The sequence below is a fragment of the Notamacropus eugenii genome, chromosome 5 (assembly GCF_028372415.1).
Source record: "Notamacropus eugenii isolate mMacEug1 chromosome 5, mMacEug1.pri_v2, whole genome shotgun sequence".
Classification (NCBI taxonomy): Eukaryota; Metazoa; Chordata; class Mammalia; order Diprotodontia; family Macropodidae; genus Notamacropus; species Notamacropus eugenii.
This window is the reverse complement of record NC_092876.1, coordinates 368,671,492-368,685,902: the sequence shown is the minus strand read 5'-3', so window position 1 is coordinate 368,685,902 and position 14,411 is coordinate 368,671,492. Positions and strand designations below refer to the sequence as shown.

At 35.9% G+C, this 14,411-nt stretch overlaps 1 protein-coding gene across 1 annotated transcript in view; it reads right to left on the bottom strand.

The window, feature by feature from the left end:
- The window catches only part of IMPG2 (interphotoreceptor matrix proteoglycan 2), a 125,884-nt gene that overhangs the window by 108,075 nt on the left and 3,398 nt on the right, over nucleotides 1-14,411 (bottom strand). The window contains exons 2-3 of the mRNA XM_072614161.1: nucleotides 13,615-13,860; nucleotides 7,600-7,766 (exon numbers count right to left, since the gene is read on the bottom strand). Of these exons, the coding sequence (XP_072470262.1) occupies nucleotides 7,600-7,766; nucleotides 13,615-13,860 (413 nt within the window). The remainder of the gene's footprint in view (nucleotides 1-7,599; nucleotides 7,767-13,614; nucleotides 13,861-14,411) is intronic.

Here is a 14,411-nt window from a genome sequence, read left to right as displayed (position 1 = left end):
CATTTCTATTACCATATAGAATAACAGTGGTGATAGTGGACATCCTTGTTTCATCCCTGATGTTACTGGAAATGTATCTAGCCTATTCCCATTGCATATAATGTTTGGTGATGGTTTTAGATAGATATAGCTTATTATTTTACAGAAAGCTCCATTCTCCATTATTCCTATTCTCTCCAGTGTTTTCAATAGGAAAGTGTGTTGTATTTTGTCAAAAGCTTTTTCTGCATCTATTGAGATAATCATATGGTTTCTGTTAGTTTTGTTGTTGATATGACAAATAATGCTGATAGTTTTCCTAATACTGAACCAGCTCTGCATTCCTGGTATAAATCCTACCCGATCATAGTGTATTATTCTTATCATAAGTTCTGTATTCTTTTTGCTAATATATTATTCAAAACTTTTGCATCTATATTCATTAGAGTAATTGGTCTATAATTTTCTTTCTCTGTTTTGGCTCTTCCTGGTTTAGGTATCAGAACCATATTTGTATCATAAAAAGAATTTGGTATCTTTGGAATTTCTTAACATTATTAAGACTAAAATGAGAGCAAGGTAGTGATAGTGGTTTAAATGACATGCAAGTCATGTGAGCAGAGAGGATGAGAATGTAGATGAGTTGTTTCTTTTTTCATAATTATCATACTGTGAAAGAAAACAGACAAAAATCTCAAGAAAATAAGTAAAATAAAAGTATGCTTTGATCTGTATTCAGACACCATCAGTTCTTTCTCTGGGGATGGATTGTATTTTCATCAAAAGTCCTTCAGAGCTGTCTTGGACCATTGTACTGCTGAAAATAGCTAAGTCATTCACAGCTGATCATCTTACAATATTGCTGTTACTGAGTACACAGTATATTTCATTTTGTACCAGCCCATGCAAATCTTTCCAGGTTTTTCTGACAATATCGTGCTCATCATTTCTTAGAGTACAACAGTATTCTATCACAATCATATACCACAATTTGTTCAATCATGCTTCAATTGATGGGCATTCCTTCAATTTCTAATTCTTTGCCCCCATAAAAGAATTGCTATAAATATTTTTGTACATAGAGGTCCTTTCCTTTTTTGTTTTTTATCTCTTTTGGGATACAGACCTAATAGTGGTATTGCTAGGTCAAAGGACCATGAGAGTATTTCTTAAAAGGACATGGACAAGAGTTACATAGAATGAAAAGAGAAGGATGGTTTGGGATCTGTACCACTGGAATAAATACCAACTTCAATGATGCTATCAAAGTATGATCAAATAGGGAGGGAGATATATACTCAGTTGTCACATAAAGTAAACAACTTTAAGTACATTGACATTCAACTACTTAAGCCTTTCACTACTAGAGATATATAGTTACATGATATACTTTATACTTATCACTAATGACCAAAATAATGGAATTGGTATTGAATTTATGGCATTATCATCATGATAAAAATAATAATAGAAGAATTTTGTTTAAGAAGTTGAGACTTAGTAATCAATATGCATAATAAAGCTTGTCAGTAGAAACAGTGTAACATATCACTGTTGTCAAAATTTATCATCTCCCCCCACAATTTCTAGCAAGACATGAGCTGGTGGTTAGAATCTCCTGCCAGAAACTTGATATCTTTCATGAAGTCAAAGACGACATACAACCAAACTATAAAGATAGAGCCCAAAATATCCTGAAGAATTCAATTAATAAACTGTTCTCTAAACCAGGTCATTATCACAGATCAAACCCATTGCCCTCAAACACCTATACATAAGATTAATTCTCAAAACCTTAAAAGCAATGCTTTTAATAGATGTTGCTATACCTACTGTCTGTCATCTCCAAGTTACAGAGAATAAAAAGCTTTCAAAATATAGTAAAACCCAGTAGAGGAGATCAAATTCACATTGGAGGAGGATGAGGTACATGTCTCTTTGTTCCTATATGCTAGTGGAATTGTACCAAGAATGATTACAGCATAACTTACAAGGATGAGTTTATATCTTAAAACTTTAATTCTTCTACAAAATTAAAATCACCCATTTTATCTATGTATGCAAAAGTCCACAGAATATTCAATTTAAAATAATGATATAACTTAGCAACTTGGCCCAGCATCATTTCTATTTGAACCACATTCCAAAAAACAATGAGAAGAATGTGATAAAAATGATAATTCCATCAAAGTCTAACTCACTAGCCATGCTATGGGGTAAGGGGTGGGAGTGTTGAAGGGAGAGAAATAGAAAATAACAAAGTCATGAAATGTCAGCTAGAATGATGTACAGTGGGGATATCATATGACAAGACAGTTACTATGAAGGTCTGGCAGGAATTCTGAAACTCTAATCAAATGGGCTTTGTTGGTACCAATGATTAGGTTAGCACTTAGTCAGCGCAACTCTAAGAGGCAAAGAAATAGGTTGTGGCACTACCTGACACTGTTCTGGTAACAAAATAATATTGGAACATTTCAGAAAAGTGTTTCATTGCAGTTGACACTGACCTCTAAAATAGGCAAACCCCATGTGTACAAGAAGTAGACTGAAGAGATGTGAATACTTTCATTACATACCTCTACTATGTCATAGCAAAATTGGAGACACACCTTACCAGAAGAGGAAGCAAAAGCTTCATATAGCTATTTGTCACTGGTATCCTTGTCTCTAATATATTATAAATCACATAATTATCTTTAAAAAAAATTTTTGATCCTTAAGCCTAGATTAGATGAAATAAGAGATGAAATGGAAGAGATACTACAACCTAAAGGATGAGTTGAAGAATATGGGGTCATTTAAAGTTTTCGTTTAATGCAAACTCCAGAAATTATACTTAATAATAATAATAGCAGCAACAAAGAAAGTACAGATGTCTTAAATGATTTTGAAAGGGAGGTTAGCATACTTAGATTGGAATTCTGAGAATCTTCTTTTGAGTCTAATGATATGAATCCAACTAGTATACCAATGACACCAAAACAGAAATTTCAAATAGCTACCATCTGCTAGAGCTACCATGAATGAGTGCATTTTCCCACTCTATTAGACAGAAGATGTAAACAATTTCAGGAAATACATACAGCAATATGAGACAATATTGTCATAAGAAAAACTATAGGACAAAAGGTCCTATTCCTATCAAGGAATATCACCAAAGAATAGGCATCAAGCACTATCATGGCAGAAGCTATTTGAGAGAACTATTGAAGAGGTACAGAAAGCTACTGGAAAATTATATCAATATCCAGCTGGTTTATTCATAGAAAACTTGAATGCCACGTCAGTCAATTAAATTGAACCAAAAAGATACCTGCACAAAAGAATCCAGAAAACAAAAGCATATCTTTTGGTACCAATGATTAGAAAATCTACATTTCCTTACTCAATAATTGAATAAATGAGGAATGAAAAAGCACGTCTTAAGTGCTTACTATGTGACAAGCATTGTGCTAAGTTCTGGAGAGAGAAACAGAAAAAAAAGGTAGTCCTTTCTCTCAAGGAACTCACATCCCATTAAAGGAGAGTCAACATACTCAAAATGTTTCAGCAGCAAGTCAAATGGAAAGTTCCTTCGGGTGCAGTGGCAAAGCAGCTGCTAGTTCCTCTTTAAAGTTATTTCCACTGATAAAACCATATCCATTACTGATGTTGAAGCATTTAACAATTCCAAATACTCTTGTGGTGAGACCTGGATTTCTTGAATATAACTGAAAGTGACTTATCTCTGGTTAAAGCCAATAAGATAGCTAAGATTCAAAAATGAACTCAAAAGGCATTCCACAGGCATCATTCAAACGAACTCAACCAACAATATTACTACAAAGAAATATTAAGTAAATGGTTGAGTCATGCAAATTTTTAAATAGAAACATAGAGGTTTAACATAAAGATTCAAGAGCAGTTCCTTGCCACCAAAAATTACAGAAAGGTTATACTTCAGAACCTTAGACTTATTTATCAATGCCGGTTGTGCAATAAAATATTAGCAACAGTGCAACATCTAATTTCAGATTACAAAAATAAAATTTGAATCTACCAGAAATCTAAAAACACATTATTAGCTCACTAGAATTATACACCAAGAAGTCACTATCTCCATAAATCTGACAGATACACTATCTCCCTGGCAACTATTTTAAAGGGGTCAGGAAATAAGCTCAGGGTTAGTGTTTTTGTTTTTTGTTTTTTAGTCATTGTAGTCATATCCAACTCTTTGTGACCCCTTTTGGGATTTTCTTGGCTTTTTTTGGCTTTCTTGGCCATTTCCTTCTCCAGCTCACTTTACAAATGAAAAACTGAGGCAAACAGGATGAAGTGAGTTACCTAGGGTCACGCAGCTAGTAAACGTCTGAGATTGGATTAGAACTTAGGAAGATGAGTCTTCCTGACTCCAAGCATGGCATTCTATCCACTGCACCACCATTGGTAGTTAGAAATTGTCCTAGATATGTTGAGAGACATGGGAACTAAGAGTCAACACCTGGGATAAGAGCATTTGGTTTGAGAGGAAATCTTGTGGAGAGAGATTGTTGTGGCTTACAAAGAACGAGTAGGAAGTGAATTTAGGATCAATCGAGGGAGTATACAGGAAACAATGACTAAGAGAGTTAGTTGGTTATAGTACAAGTGTATATCTGGTGAGTCCTGGCTATGCATTGAGCCCTGATCTCAGAGGGAATGAGTGTAGAAGTTAAACAGAGACCTGGATCCTTGTATCCTCTCTGTGTAGGAAGATCTACCATTAGGGTATATACATATATGTCTGTATGCATGTGTGTGTGTGTGTGTGTGTGGGTGTGGGTGTGGGTGTGGGTGTGGGTGTGGGTGTGTGTATTCACATACACCAGTAATGAAGCTGTGAGGTGACATTTGGTCCCATACTTATCATCTAAATTGTGTGTTTCTGAGTTCCTCTTAATCCTTTTGTCTAAATTGTGAATATCTGAGATCTTCCTAGTCTGTTTGGGGAGTGTGACCTGCCAGAGACAGTGTTGTAACTACATTATAACTGCCAACTAGTTAAAGATTTGCTAATATTGGTCTAATAAACCTGTTGAAAAGGGAATAGCTAACCAGCTGAGTAACTTATGTCCGTAGTTTGTTGAGTCTTTCTATTATTTTCTGAAGTCATAGACACAGTAAAAAATTGGGAAAAATTGATTATGTGCCAGCTTGCAAGGTGGATTGAAAGGACCTCTGACTTACTCTTGAAAAGTCCCTTTTCTTCTCTGAGGACTAAGCTCAGTGATAGCTTCTGTGTTCATTAGCAGCTTGAATGTGCCCCAACAAGAAAAGTCCAATAAGACCCTGGGAAAGATATTTTCACTACTCTGCCCATTCTTTCCAGGTGTACACTTCTGGGGTACACTTCAGGGGTATACATCTGCCTCCAGTATTATATCTCTGAATCAGTTTGCTTTCTCTCTCTCACTAACTTTAAAACCCTGTTGATCTCTAATTGTAACTTCTTCAACTCTGTGGAGTGTCGACATCACATTACTGCTAGAAACTGTCAAATCTTAAGTTTCTCATGGGTAATATTTATTGTTGTCTGATTGAGCTAATTCCCATGTCAATTAACAATGATTTTTTATTTTCATATTTATAATATGCAATGACTTACATATTGCTTATGTGTTTTGAGGCTAAGATTTCCCCAGTGAGATCAATGTTTTCTTTCTGCAATCTTCATAAATCTGTACTTCTGCTTTCATTGAAGGATCTGTCAGTGTGAAATGTTCAATACAATCTAAGATACACTGCTGCCAAAGCTAAGAAAGATTCCTATATTCACAAGATTCGACATATATGTAAAGGAAGCACATGGTCTTGAGAAAAGGAGTTCTGTTTAAGGAGAGAATGCAAGAAGTCTCACTACCCCAATAGCTTTTTATGGAGTAAATATTTGACACATATTTATAGAATTGAATATTGAGGAAAGAGTAGCAACCTAAAAAAATTCAAATTATTCTTTTAGAGGAGCTCAGCACAACCGGCAGCATATGGGCCAGCTGCAGCTTGCATTGGCCAAAGGATTTCCTCTACATACAAAGGATGTTTTCCTCTACACTTTTTGGGGCCTCCAGAAATCCTTTGGCATGCTGCAAGCTGTCTATGGGCCCTAAGTCACCCATAAGCTACAGATTGTGCAGGTCTGTTTTAGAATGAAGTAGTATGTTTTCTACTGATTCTCTCTAATAATTCTCTCCTGCTCTTCTAATTTATCAGCTCTATTCCAATATTATTTCCCTTCCTGTTCAATCTTGACCATTTCAATAACGCCCTTTTTTCCACATTTAAACCAAATCTCCCCTTGACCTTTCACTATTTCTGCCTGATTCACTCACACCTTGAGTAACATCTGCCATTTATCTCCTCTGTTCCTGTTTCCATGAATTGGATTCACTACCCATTCATGCTATCAATCCTGTCCCTACACTGTCAACCCAAGTGTTTGCATAGGAGTTGAGGGTCCCTCCCATTTTCATGGAGACCCAAATACAGACCAAACCCTATCATTGTTGGGGGTAAATCCAGAGATGGGACTTGTGCCAAACAGAGACGCACTTTTTGAGTTTCCTCTATATTATAAGAGCTAATTGATGTAGCAAAAAACAATAAACACATTCATGAATCATCTCCTGATTTGAAACGAAACAAAGTTCCTATAATTAATAGCTGTGACTTAATTTTTTAAAAACCAGGCTGGTGATTTTGTTGGTATGAGGAATTCTCAGTGAAGAAACTCCCTCTTACAATGCAAATTAGTCTTAGAAAGTTCCTGAGGGAAGTAAGAGGTTACATAACTTGTCCAGGGTTCCACAATCAAAATATGCCAGGACTGGGACTTGAATAAAGATCTTCCTGACTCTGCCTCCATTACGTAAACATCAATAAAGGACATCATGTTTGTATATCTCAAATATTTTTAAATTTCACAAGTCTTAATGAAGAAAGAATGATTTAGGAATAAGTAGGTGGCACAATAGATAGAGCACTGGGCCTGGAGTCAAGAAGACCTGATTCCCAATCCAGTCTCAGACACTAGAGGTATGACCCTGGGCAAGTCACTTCAACTTTGCTTGCCTCAGTTTCCTCATCTGTGAAGTGGGGATCATAACAGGATCTACCTCCCAGGTTGTTGTGAGGATCAAATAAGATAATTGTAAAGTACTTGGCAACATACCTACAACATAATAGTTGCTATATAAATGCTTATTCCGTCCCTCTCCAATAAAGCTAGATAAATTCTGCTACTACTATTCAATCATTTCCAATTCTTCATGACCCCATGGACTCTAGCACACCAATACTGTCCATGGGATTTTCTCAGCAAGGATATTGGCATGATTTGCCATTTCCTTCTCCAGTGGATTAAGGCAAACAGCATTAAGTGACTTGCCCAGTTAGTAAGTGCCTTAAGTCAGATTTGAACTTAGGTCTTCCTGACTCCAGGCCCAGTGCTCTATCCACTGAGTCACCTACCTGTCTAGTTAAATTCACATTTGGCTTTTAGAATTGATGAATAAAGAAAGCAAAACTACAAGAACTTGCTGGCTGCATATGAATGTTTCCAAAGTAGTTCAGAAACTTCTACCTCTCTTCAGGACCCACCTTGATAATTAGACTCTGGTGTTCTTCAGACTGACTAAAGTTTGTGCCCATTTCAAATATACTTATAGTTCCATCCTCACAAAGATTCATCCAGTGCTGATACTCCTCATGACGTGGTAGCCGATCCCAAAAGGTCTTGAAGACTTCCCAGACAGCTTCCTGACACACTGGAAAATGGACAAAGTGAGTATTATGACAAGCTAGAGTTATAGGCTCCTTCAAGGGATCACGAGACTGTTTCAGGCTGATTGCCTCGTGTTCACCTTGAGATACAATTCCTTAGAGTGTATTAATGATCAGTAGAATTGTCTATCTATGGCCTCTACCTTCACTGATTACTTTTATATACTCAGTATGTATTTTGTATAAACTTCAGTGTTATATTTTATCTCTTCCCCTTCTCTCCCTTTAGGATGTGATCACCTTGAGATCAGGAATTGGGAGGCAGGAGTGTTTTGTTTTGTTTTTGCCTTTCTTTGTATCCTTAACCCTTAGCACAGTTCCTGGTACACCTTAACTGCCCAAAACATGCTTGTTGGCTTGTTTTCTTGCTGAAAGACCTTGATTTTATTCACTAAAGACCTTTCAGTTCAGGGAAGAATTTTGGGTCAAGTTTGTACTTATCATTCTCTTCCATCCTAAAATGGATTCGCTCGTATCCTAACAAGTGGGATTTTTTTCTTTCTTTTCTCAAAATATAAACATCATTATTGACATTTTTAAAATGGTAGGGTGAATCTTGAAAAATGCTGCAGTTTCCCAGTGTAGTGAAACATCATAATAAAAATTTATTGTTCACAGGGCTCTTCATGGAGCAAATTGCTTAACTTCATCTGCTAATATAACTTTACCTATTAGTATGAGCAGCAATGTTTACAGGAAGATAGCCATGCTTGTGAATATCTGTCTACCTCTCTATCTATTTATCCATCTATTTATCTATCTATCTATCACAGAAAGGAGTTAAAATGACAATTCTTTCTATTTGTAACATTTTGGCACAATTATACTGCAGAAGCTCCTCCCCAAATTTGCAGTTTATACCTTATGATTAAAGAAACCCATTCAAAACTTTCAAGATCTGAGAGACTGAATGCCCACTGCTAGAATCCCTATAGACCTAATCAGAAAAAGTCAAGATTTGGTAGAACAGAATCAGGTTGCTTTTAAGGTATTAAAAGTAGCATCTGGGTCTTAAAAGGCAAAGCTCTCTAACATATAAATCAAAAGTATTTTATTTTATTTAAAACTGCTAGGCTTTTACAAGGTCAAATTCCAAAAAGGGAAAAGGTAAGGCACAATCTTCTGCCTAATCTATACAGTGCATTACTGTATACTCTTGGCATTTCATAACTAGCATTCAGTCAAACCTCAGTAGACAGAGAGAGATCAAAAATTTTTTAAGTAGAATTTGAATGTAGAATCATAAAATATAAGGAGGTCTTAGAGACAATATAGCCCAGCCCATGGGTTTTACAGCTTGCTAGGGGGTATAATGAGACCATTTTCAAAGAATGCAGAGAATACAAACAAGAGTTTTGGGAATCACTCAATATAAATGGAAAAATAATAAAAGCCATCTGACTGAAACTAAATACACTAGCAGCTAGCAACCAAGATTCATCTTGTAATCTACTTACTTAGTGCTATACAACTATGCATTCATGTGGATGAGCACACAAATACAGATAATCATCATTATCATAGGAAAGTAGACTATGAGTTGATACAGGTATTTTTTTATGCTTCCATTTCACCTGAATAGTAAAGGAAAGGTTAGAATCAAGTAAGATCAATTAGGAGAAAAGGCAAGGCAAGTGTTGTTGTAAAATAGCTCGCAACTCTTTCTCCTTTCAAATCCATATACTGTTTGCCTCAATTTCCTCATCTGTAAAATGAGTTGAAGTAGGAAATGGCAATTGGTATCTGGTACCTTTGCCAATAAAACCTGACATGACTGAAAACAATAAGCCAAATGAAGTGTCCTCATTTGTAACTTGAGAATAATAATAGCTCCATCTCCCAGAGTTGTTTGGAGGATGAAATGAAATCATGTCTATAAAATGTGTTGCCAGCCTTAAAGCACTACATACATACTAGCTGTTATGGTTATCATATTATCTTCAATGGATTTATCAGCCTGACTTTCCACATGACAGCTGGCTGATAGTGGGACCCTAAGGAATGGAACATTCTCGCAATTTTTCATAGGGTGAGGTAGAAGGGAAGATTTGTAAAAATTACAGTTATCCAAATGGAATAATTTGGAGCATAAGGAAGGAAGGTCTGATGGAAAAGCAAAAGAGGGCTCCCAATGCTAGAAATCAGCACAGTAACAGTGGACACAAAAGAGATGGACAGAAAAGGTGTCGATTATAATTGAGGGAGATATATATTAGGAATTAGGATGTGTATTAGACGTGTGCACGTAAGACAAATGTCACCTTCTTCACTAGGATTGATTTTACAGAATCCTATCAAATTAATCTAGATTTCACCCTTGTGAATTACATATTTATGTTTGTGGAGCAATCTGCAAGAAGATTTACTCTCCAAGGGTGATTTCTTCTCACAAAAATAATACATCTATTAAAAAGCCTATCTTTTGGGAATAGTGAGGCTAATAACATAAATAGACTAGTGCTAGAAACTGAAGGGGGAAGGGAAGGCTTTCTAATCATTTGCTGAAGTAGGAAAAGCTGGGGTTTAATCTAGATTTAATCCCATTATTGCAGCTTAGATTATGTATCATGTCCTGTAACCAGAAGTCCAGTGTCATGTAAGATCTATTTAAGGACATCAGAGTGTCTAAATTTCTCTTTCATAACTTGGTAGTAACCTGTTATCAGTTGAAGTTCAGTCTGCATCCTTACAAAACATAGCAACTACATAGCAACATGATTGTAATTTTTAATGAAGACTGAAGCCCAAACCCCAAATGTAATGAATAATAAAAATCAGGACAGTAATCACCAAAACTGTTAAGCATTATATAATTAAAACTCCTTCAGCATTTAGTCATTTTGCAAATTGTGATGTTAACATGACTCTGGAGTAGGAATGTTTTTAAAAAGCTACCCATAACAAACAAGAATTCTGCATGACAACCATGTATGAAAAAAATAATAATAGAGCATAAAATAAAGTAAGCCCGGGAAGTCACTTAACCTCTGCCTCACTTTCCTTAACTATAAAATGGATATAATAATAACAACTACCTCCAAGATTTGTTATGAGGATCAAATGAGATAATAATTGTAAAGCACTTAGCTCAATGCTTGGCATATACTAAGTACTCTATAAAAGTTAGCTATTATGATGATGACTATTATAAATAATCATTATCACTATTAAGCAACATTACTAACATTACTGGTCATTGAGTTTAATATTATTACTAATAATTGATGTTATTAATCATTATCATCATAAATAAAAATAAAGCTCTGTGGTTGTGGGCAAGTCATTCAACTTCTGTTTCCTCAGCTGTAAAATGGGAATAATTACATCTACCTCCCAGGGTTGTTGTGAAGATCAAATGAGGTAATAATATAAAATATTCTAGAATTTTAATAAATGATATAACAATACATGAGACATTAATAATTAGAACTACTATATCATTAATTAATGTTAGTAATCACTACTAATTATTATTAATCATCATAATAAAAATGAAGCAGTACTTTACTAGTAGTTTACCATGGGGCAAGTCATTTACTACATTTACTGCTCCACACGCAGTAGACAGTTTCCTCAGCTATAAAATGGGGATAGTAATAGCACCTCCCTGGGTTGTTATGAAGAGTAAATAAGATATTTTTTAAGCACTTGACACAGTGCCTAACTACTTAGTAGGAGCTTAATAAATGCTTATCTCCTTCCTTCCTTCATAACTACCTGACAATCAGATGCCTATAAAAGAAGTTAGATTTCGTTGGAAATATAATGACCCCATATTATGGCTAATGTCTCCCTTGTTCAGTTTGCAACTAAACACTTGTTGGAGTTTTTCCTCTTTCTGTCAACATGCTTGAGGATCAGCTTGCCTTGGTGTTTTGGCTGCTGGCATCTTGCCAGGTTCCAAACATCTGGTTCCTGGGATAAGGTAACATTCATTTTATTCAGTTTCCAAAATATTTACACTGAAAGTGTCAGAAATTTTTAAACTTGAACACAAAGGCAATAATAGCATGGCTACAAAACTAACATCCCAAAGCACAGGAACAATGGTTAGAAGTTGAAAGAAGTTAATTTCGGCTAGAGGTAAGGAAGAATTCTCAACAAGCAAAGCTGTGCAAAAGTGGAATGGCCTTCTTTGACATCCCCATAAAGCTTCCCCTGCTCTGGATGCCTTCAAGAAGAGGCTAGATGACTACTTTCCTTATATTACAGACAAGGGAACCAACATTTATTAAGCACCTACTGTGTGCCAAGCACTTTTCAAACTTGATCCTTATACTCACTCTGTGAGGTGATAGGTGCCACAATTCTCATTTTACAGCTGAGAAAACTAAGGCAGTCAGAGGTTGTGACTTGCCCAGGTCACATAGTGAGTCATTGTCTGGGGCTGAATTTGAACTTAGGTTTTCCTGACTCCAGGGTCAGTAATATATCTATTGTGCTACTTAGGTGCCATTATATTAGAGTGCGGAACCTTTTGTTGTATGAGAGTTGGCCTGACTACTGAAGTCCCTCCTAACTTAAGGCCTATAACTGGTAACATGTATCATGAAAAATATGTTTTGTTTAATACAAAATTGTATTACACATGTGATTTAATAGTACATAGTAATTTTACATTAATAGAGACCTGGCTTCATCAGCTCTTTCTATGACCCCAGTCTAGCTTTATTCACAACACAACCTCTTTTGATATGGGACCCTTTACTGACAAACAAATATAGCTGATAAGCCTAACCTACAAAATATCAACTTGTTTAAAGAATACTCAGAAATTCACATATATCCAGAAGTGGAAGAACTAAACATGACCAAAAGATTATTTGATTCACCATCTAGAATTGCAGATCATGATTTCTCCAGGTGCTTACAACAACAAGAATACAGTTGGTCTGGATCAGTGACTTGGTCAACCCATAGCATAGCACAAAGTGATCCATAAGAGACATAGGCCTTGAGACTCTTGACCTCTTTACTGTTACTTAAACTACTAGCTATTTCTTTTTAAGTGCAAGTGACAAGTCAAATTAAACAATGGGGTCAATTAAGCTAACATTCATAATCAATTAAACATTTAAAAGCTCAAGCAGCTAGGTCGCACAGTGAATAGAGTGCAGACCTGGAGTTAGGAACACATTTTTCTGAGTTCAAACCTAGCCTTAGCCACTTACTAGCTGTATGACCATGGGCAAATCACTTAACCTGATTTGCCTCCGTTTTCTTGTCTGTAAAGTAAGCTGGAGAAGGAAATGTCAAACCACTGCAGTATCTTTGCCAAGAAAACCCCAAATGGGGCCATGAAGAGCTGGACACAACTGAAGAATGACTGAACAAAAAACCATTTATCATAGAATGCTATGGGTACAAAGAAAAGGATCTTAGAGATCATCTGACCCAAAAGCTTCACTTTACAGATTAGGGAAGAGGTACAATGACTTAGTAGTCCAAGGTCACAGTAAATGACTTTTTAAAAAAAAATTGTTTCCTTTTGTTTTTTATACTAGGAGGTAGCTAAGTGACACAGTGAATAGAGTGCTGGACCTGGAGTCACGAAGACTTGAGTTCAAATTTGGCCTCTAACACTTTTACTAGCTATGTGCTCCATGGCAAGTCACTTAACCCTGTTTGCCTCAGTTTCTCCTCTATAAAATGTGCTGGAGAAGGAAATGGCAAACCACTCCAGTATCTTTGCCATGAAAACCCCAAATGTGGCAATGATGATTCAGACAGGACTGAAACAACTGAAGAACAACAATAAAACATAGAAAGCTATTCCAGTCTTCAACATGGACCCTGAGCATGTGTTGGGAGCTGGAGGGTGTAAATACTTACCACGGACTTTAAAATATTTCAAATGGTTTGCCACAGTCTGTGCAATAGTTTCATCTGGGCAGATTTTAACCCCATTAGGAAATAAAGTGGTTCGCCTCTGACGGAGTAATAACTGCCATTTGTTTTTTCTGTAGTCCAGAGGCTTCTTTTGTGCATACAGAGGGACTGAGAGTTGCAAATTTGTCCTATATCGTGAAACCGAAATCTTGGATTCCTGGATCTTCTCTGAAGGCAAATAGGTTTGTTCTGTGAAATAAAATCATATGCAAGTCTTTCAGATCAAAAACAGTTTATTACCCAGAATAAAACACCACACAAGAAAGTGCTTTGCAGCCAAAGGTATTTAAATCATTTAATTTTTTGTTTAATGATAAGATGACATATACAAATGGGAGAAGGGGAGAGGGGACTGTGGAGATTAAGTATCTGATTATTTTTCCACTTACTATTTCCACTCCTCAGTGAACTTATTTCAGAACTGTTAATAGCTACCAAAATGAAGTACACATCAAATGTCAAAATGAGAGAGAAGAGAAAGTTAGTTTGTTTTTTTTTAAAATTACCTTTATTGCTCAGTGTATTAATAGGAGATCAAAGTTATTACCCAATATGTGGCTCAGTCATTTTATACTATTCTGTTTTGGGCTTCATATGGGTTGATAGCTACACAGAGCTTAATGATCACTATAGAACAGCAGAACTTTTTTCAGTATGATTGACATTCATACAACAATAGAGCTTTAAAGTAGAAAGTAGAAAAAGTAGAAAAACTGAAGCATGTCATCCCTATATGTTCT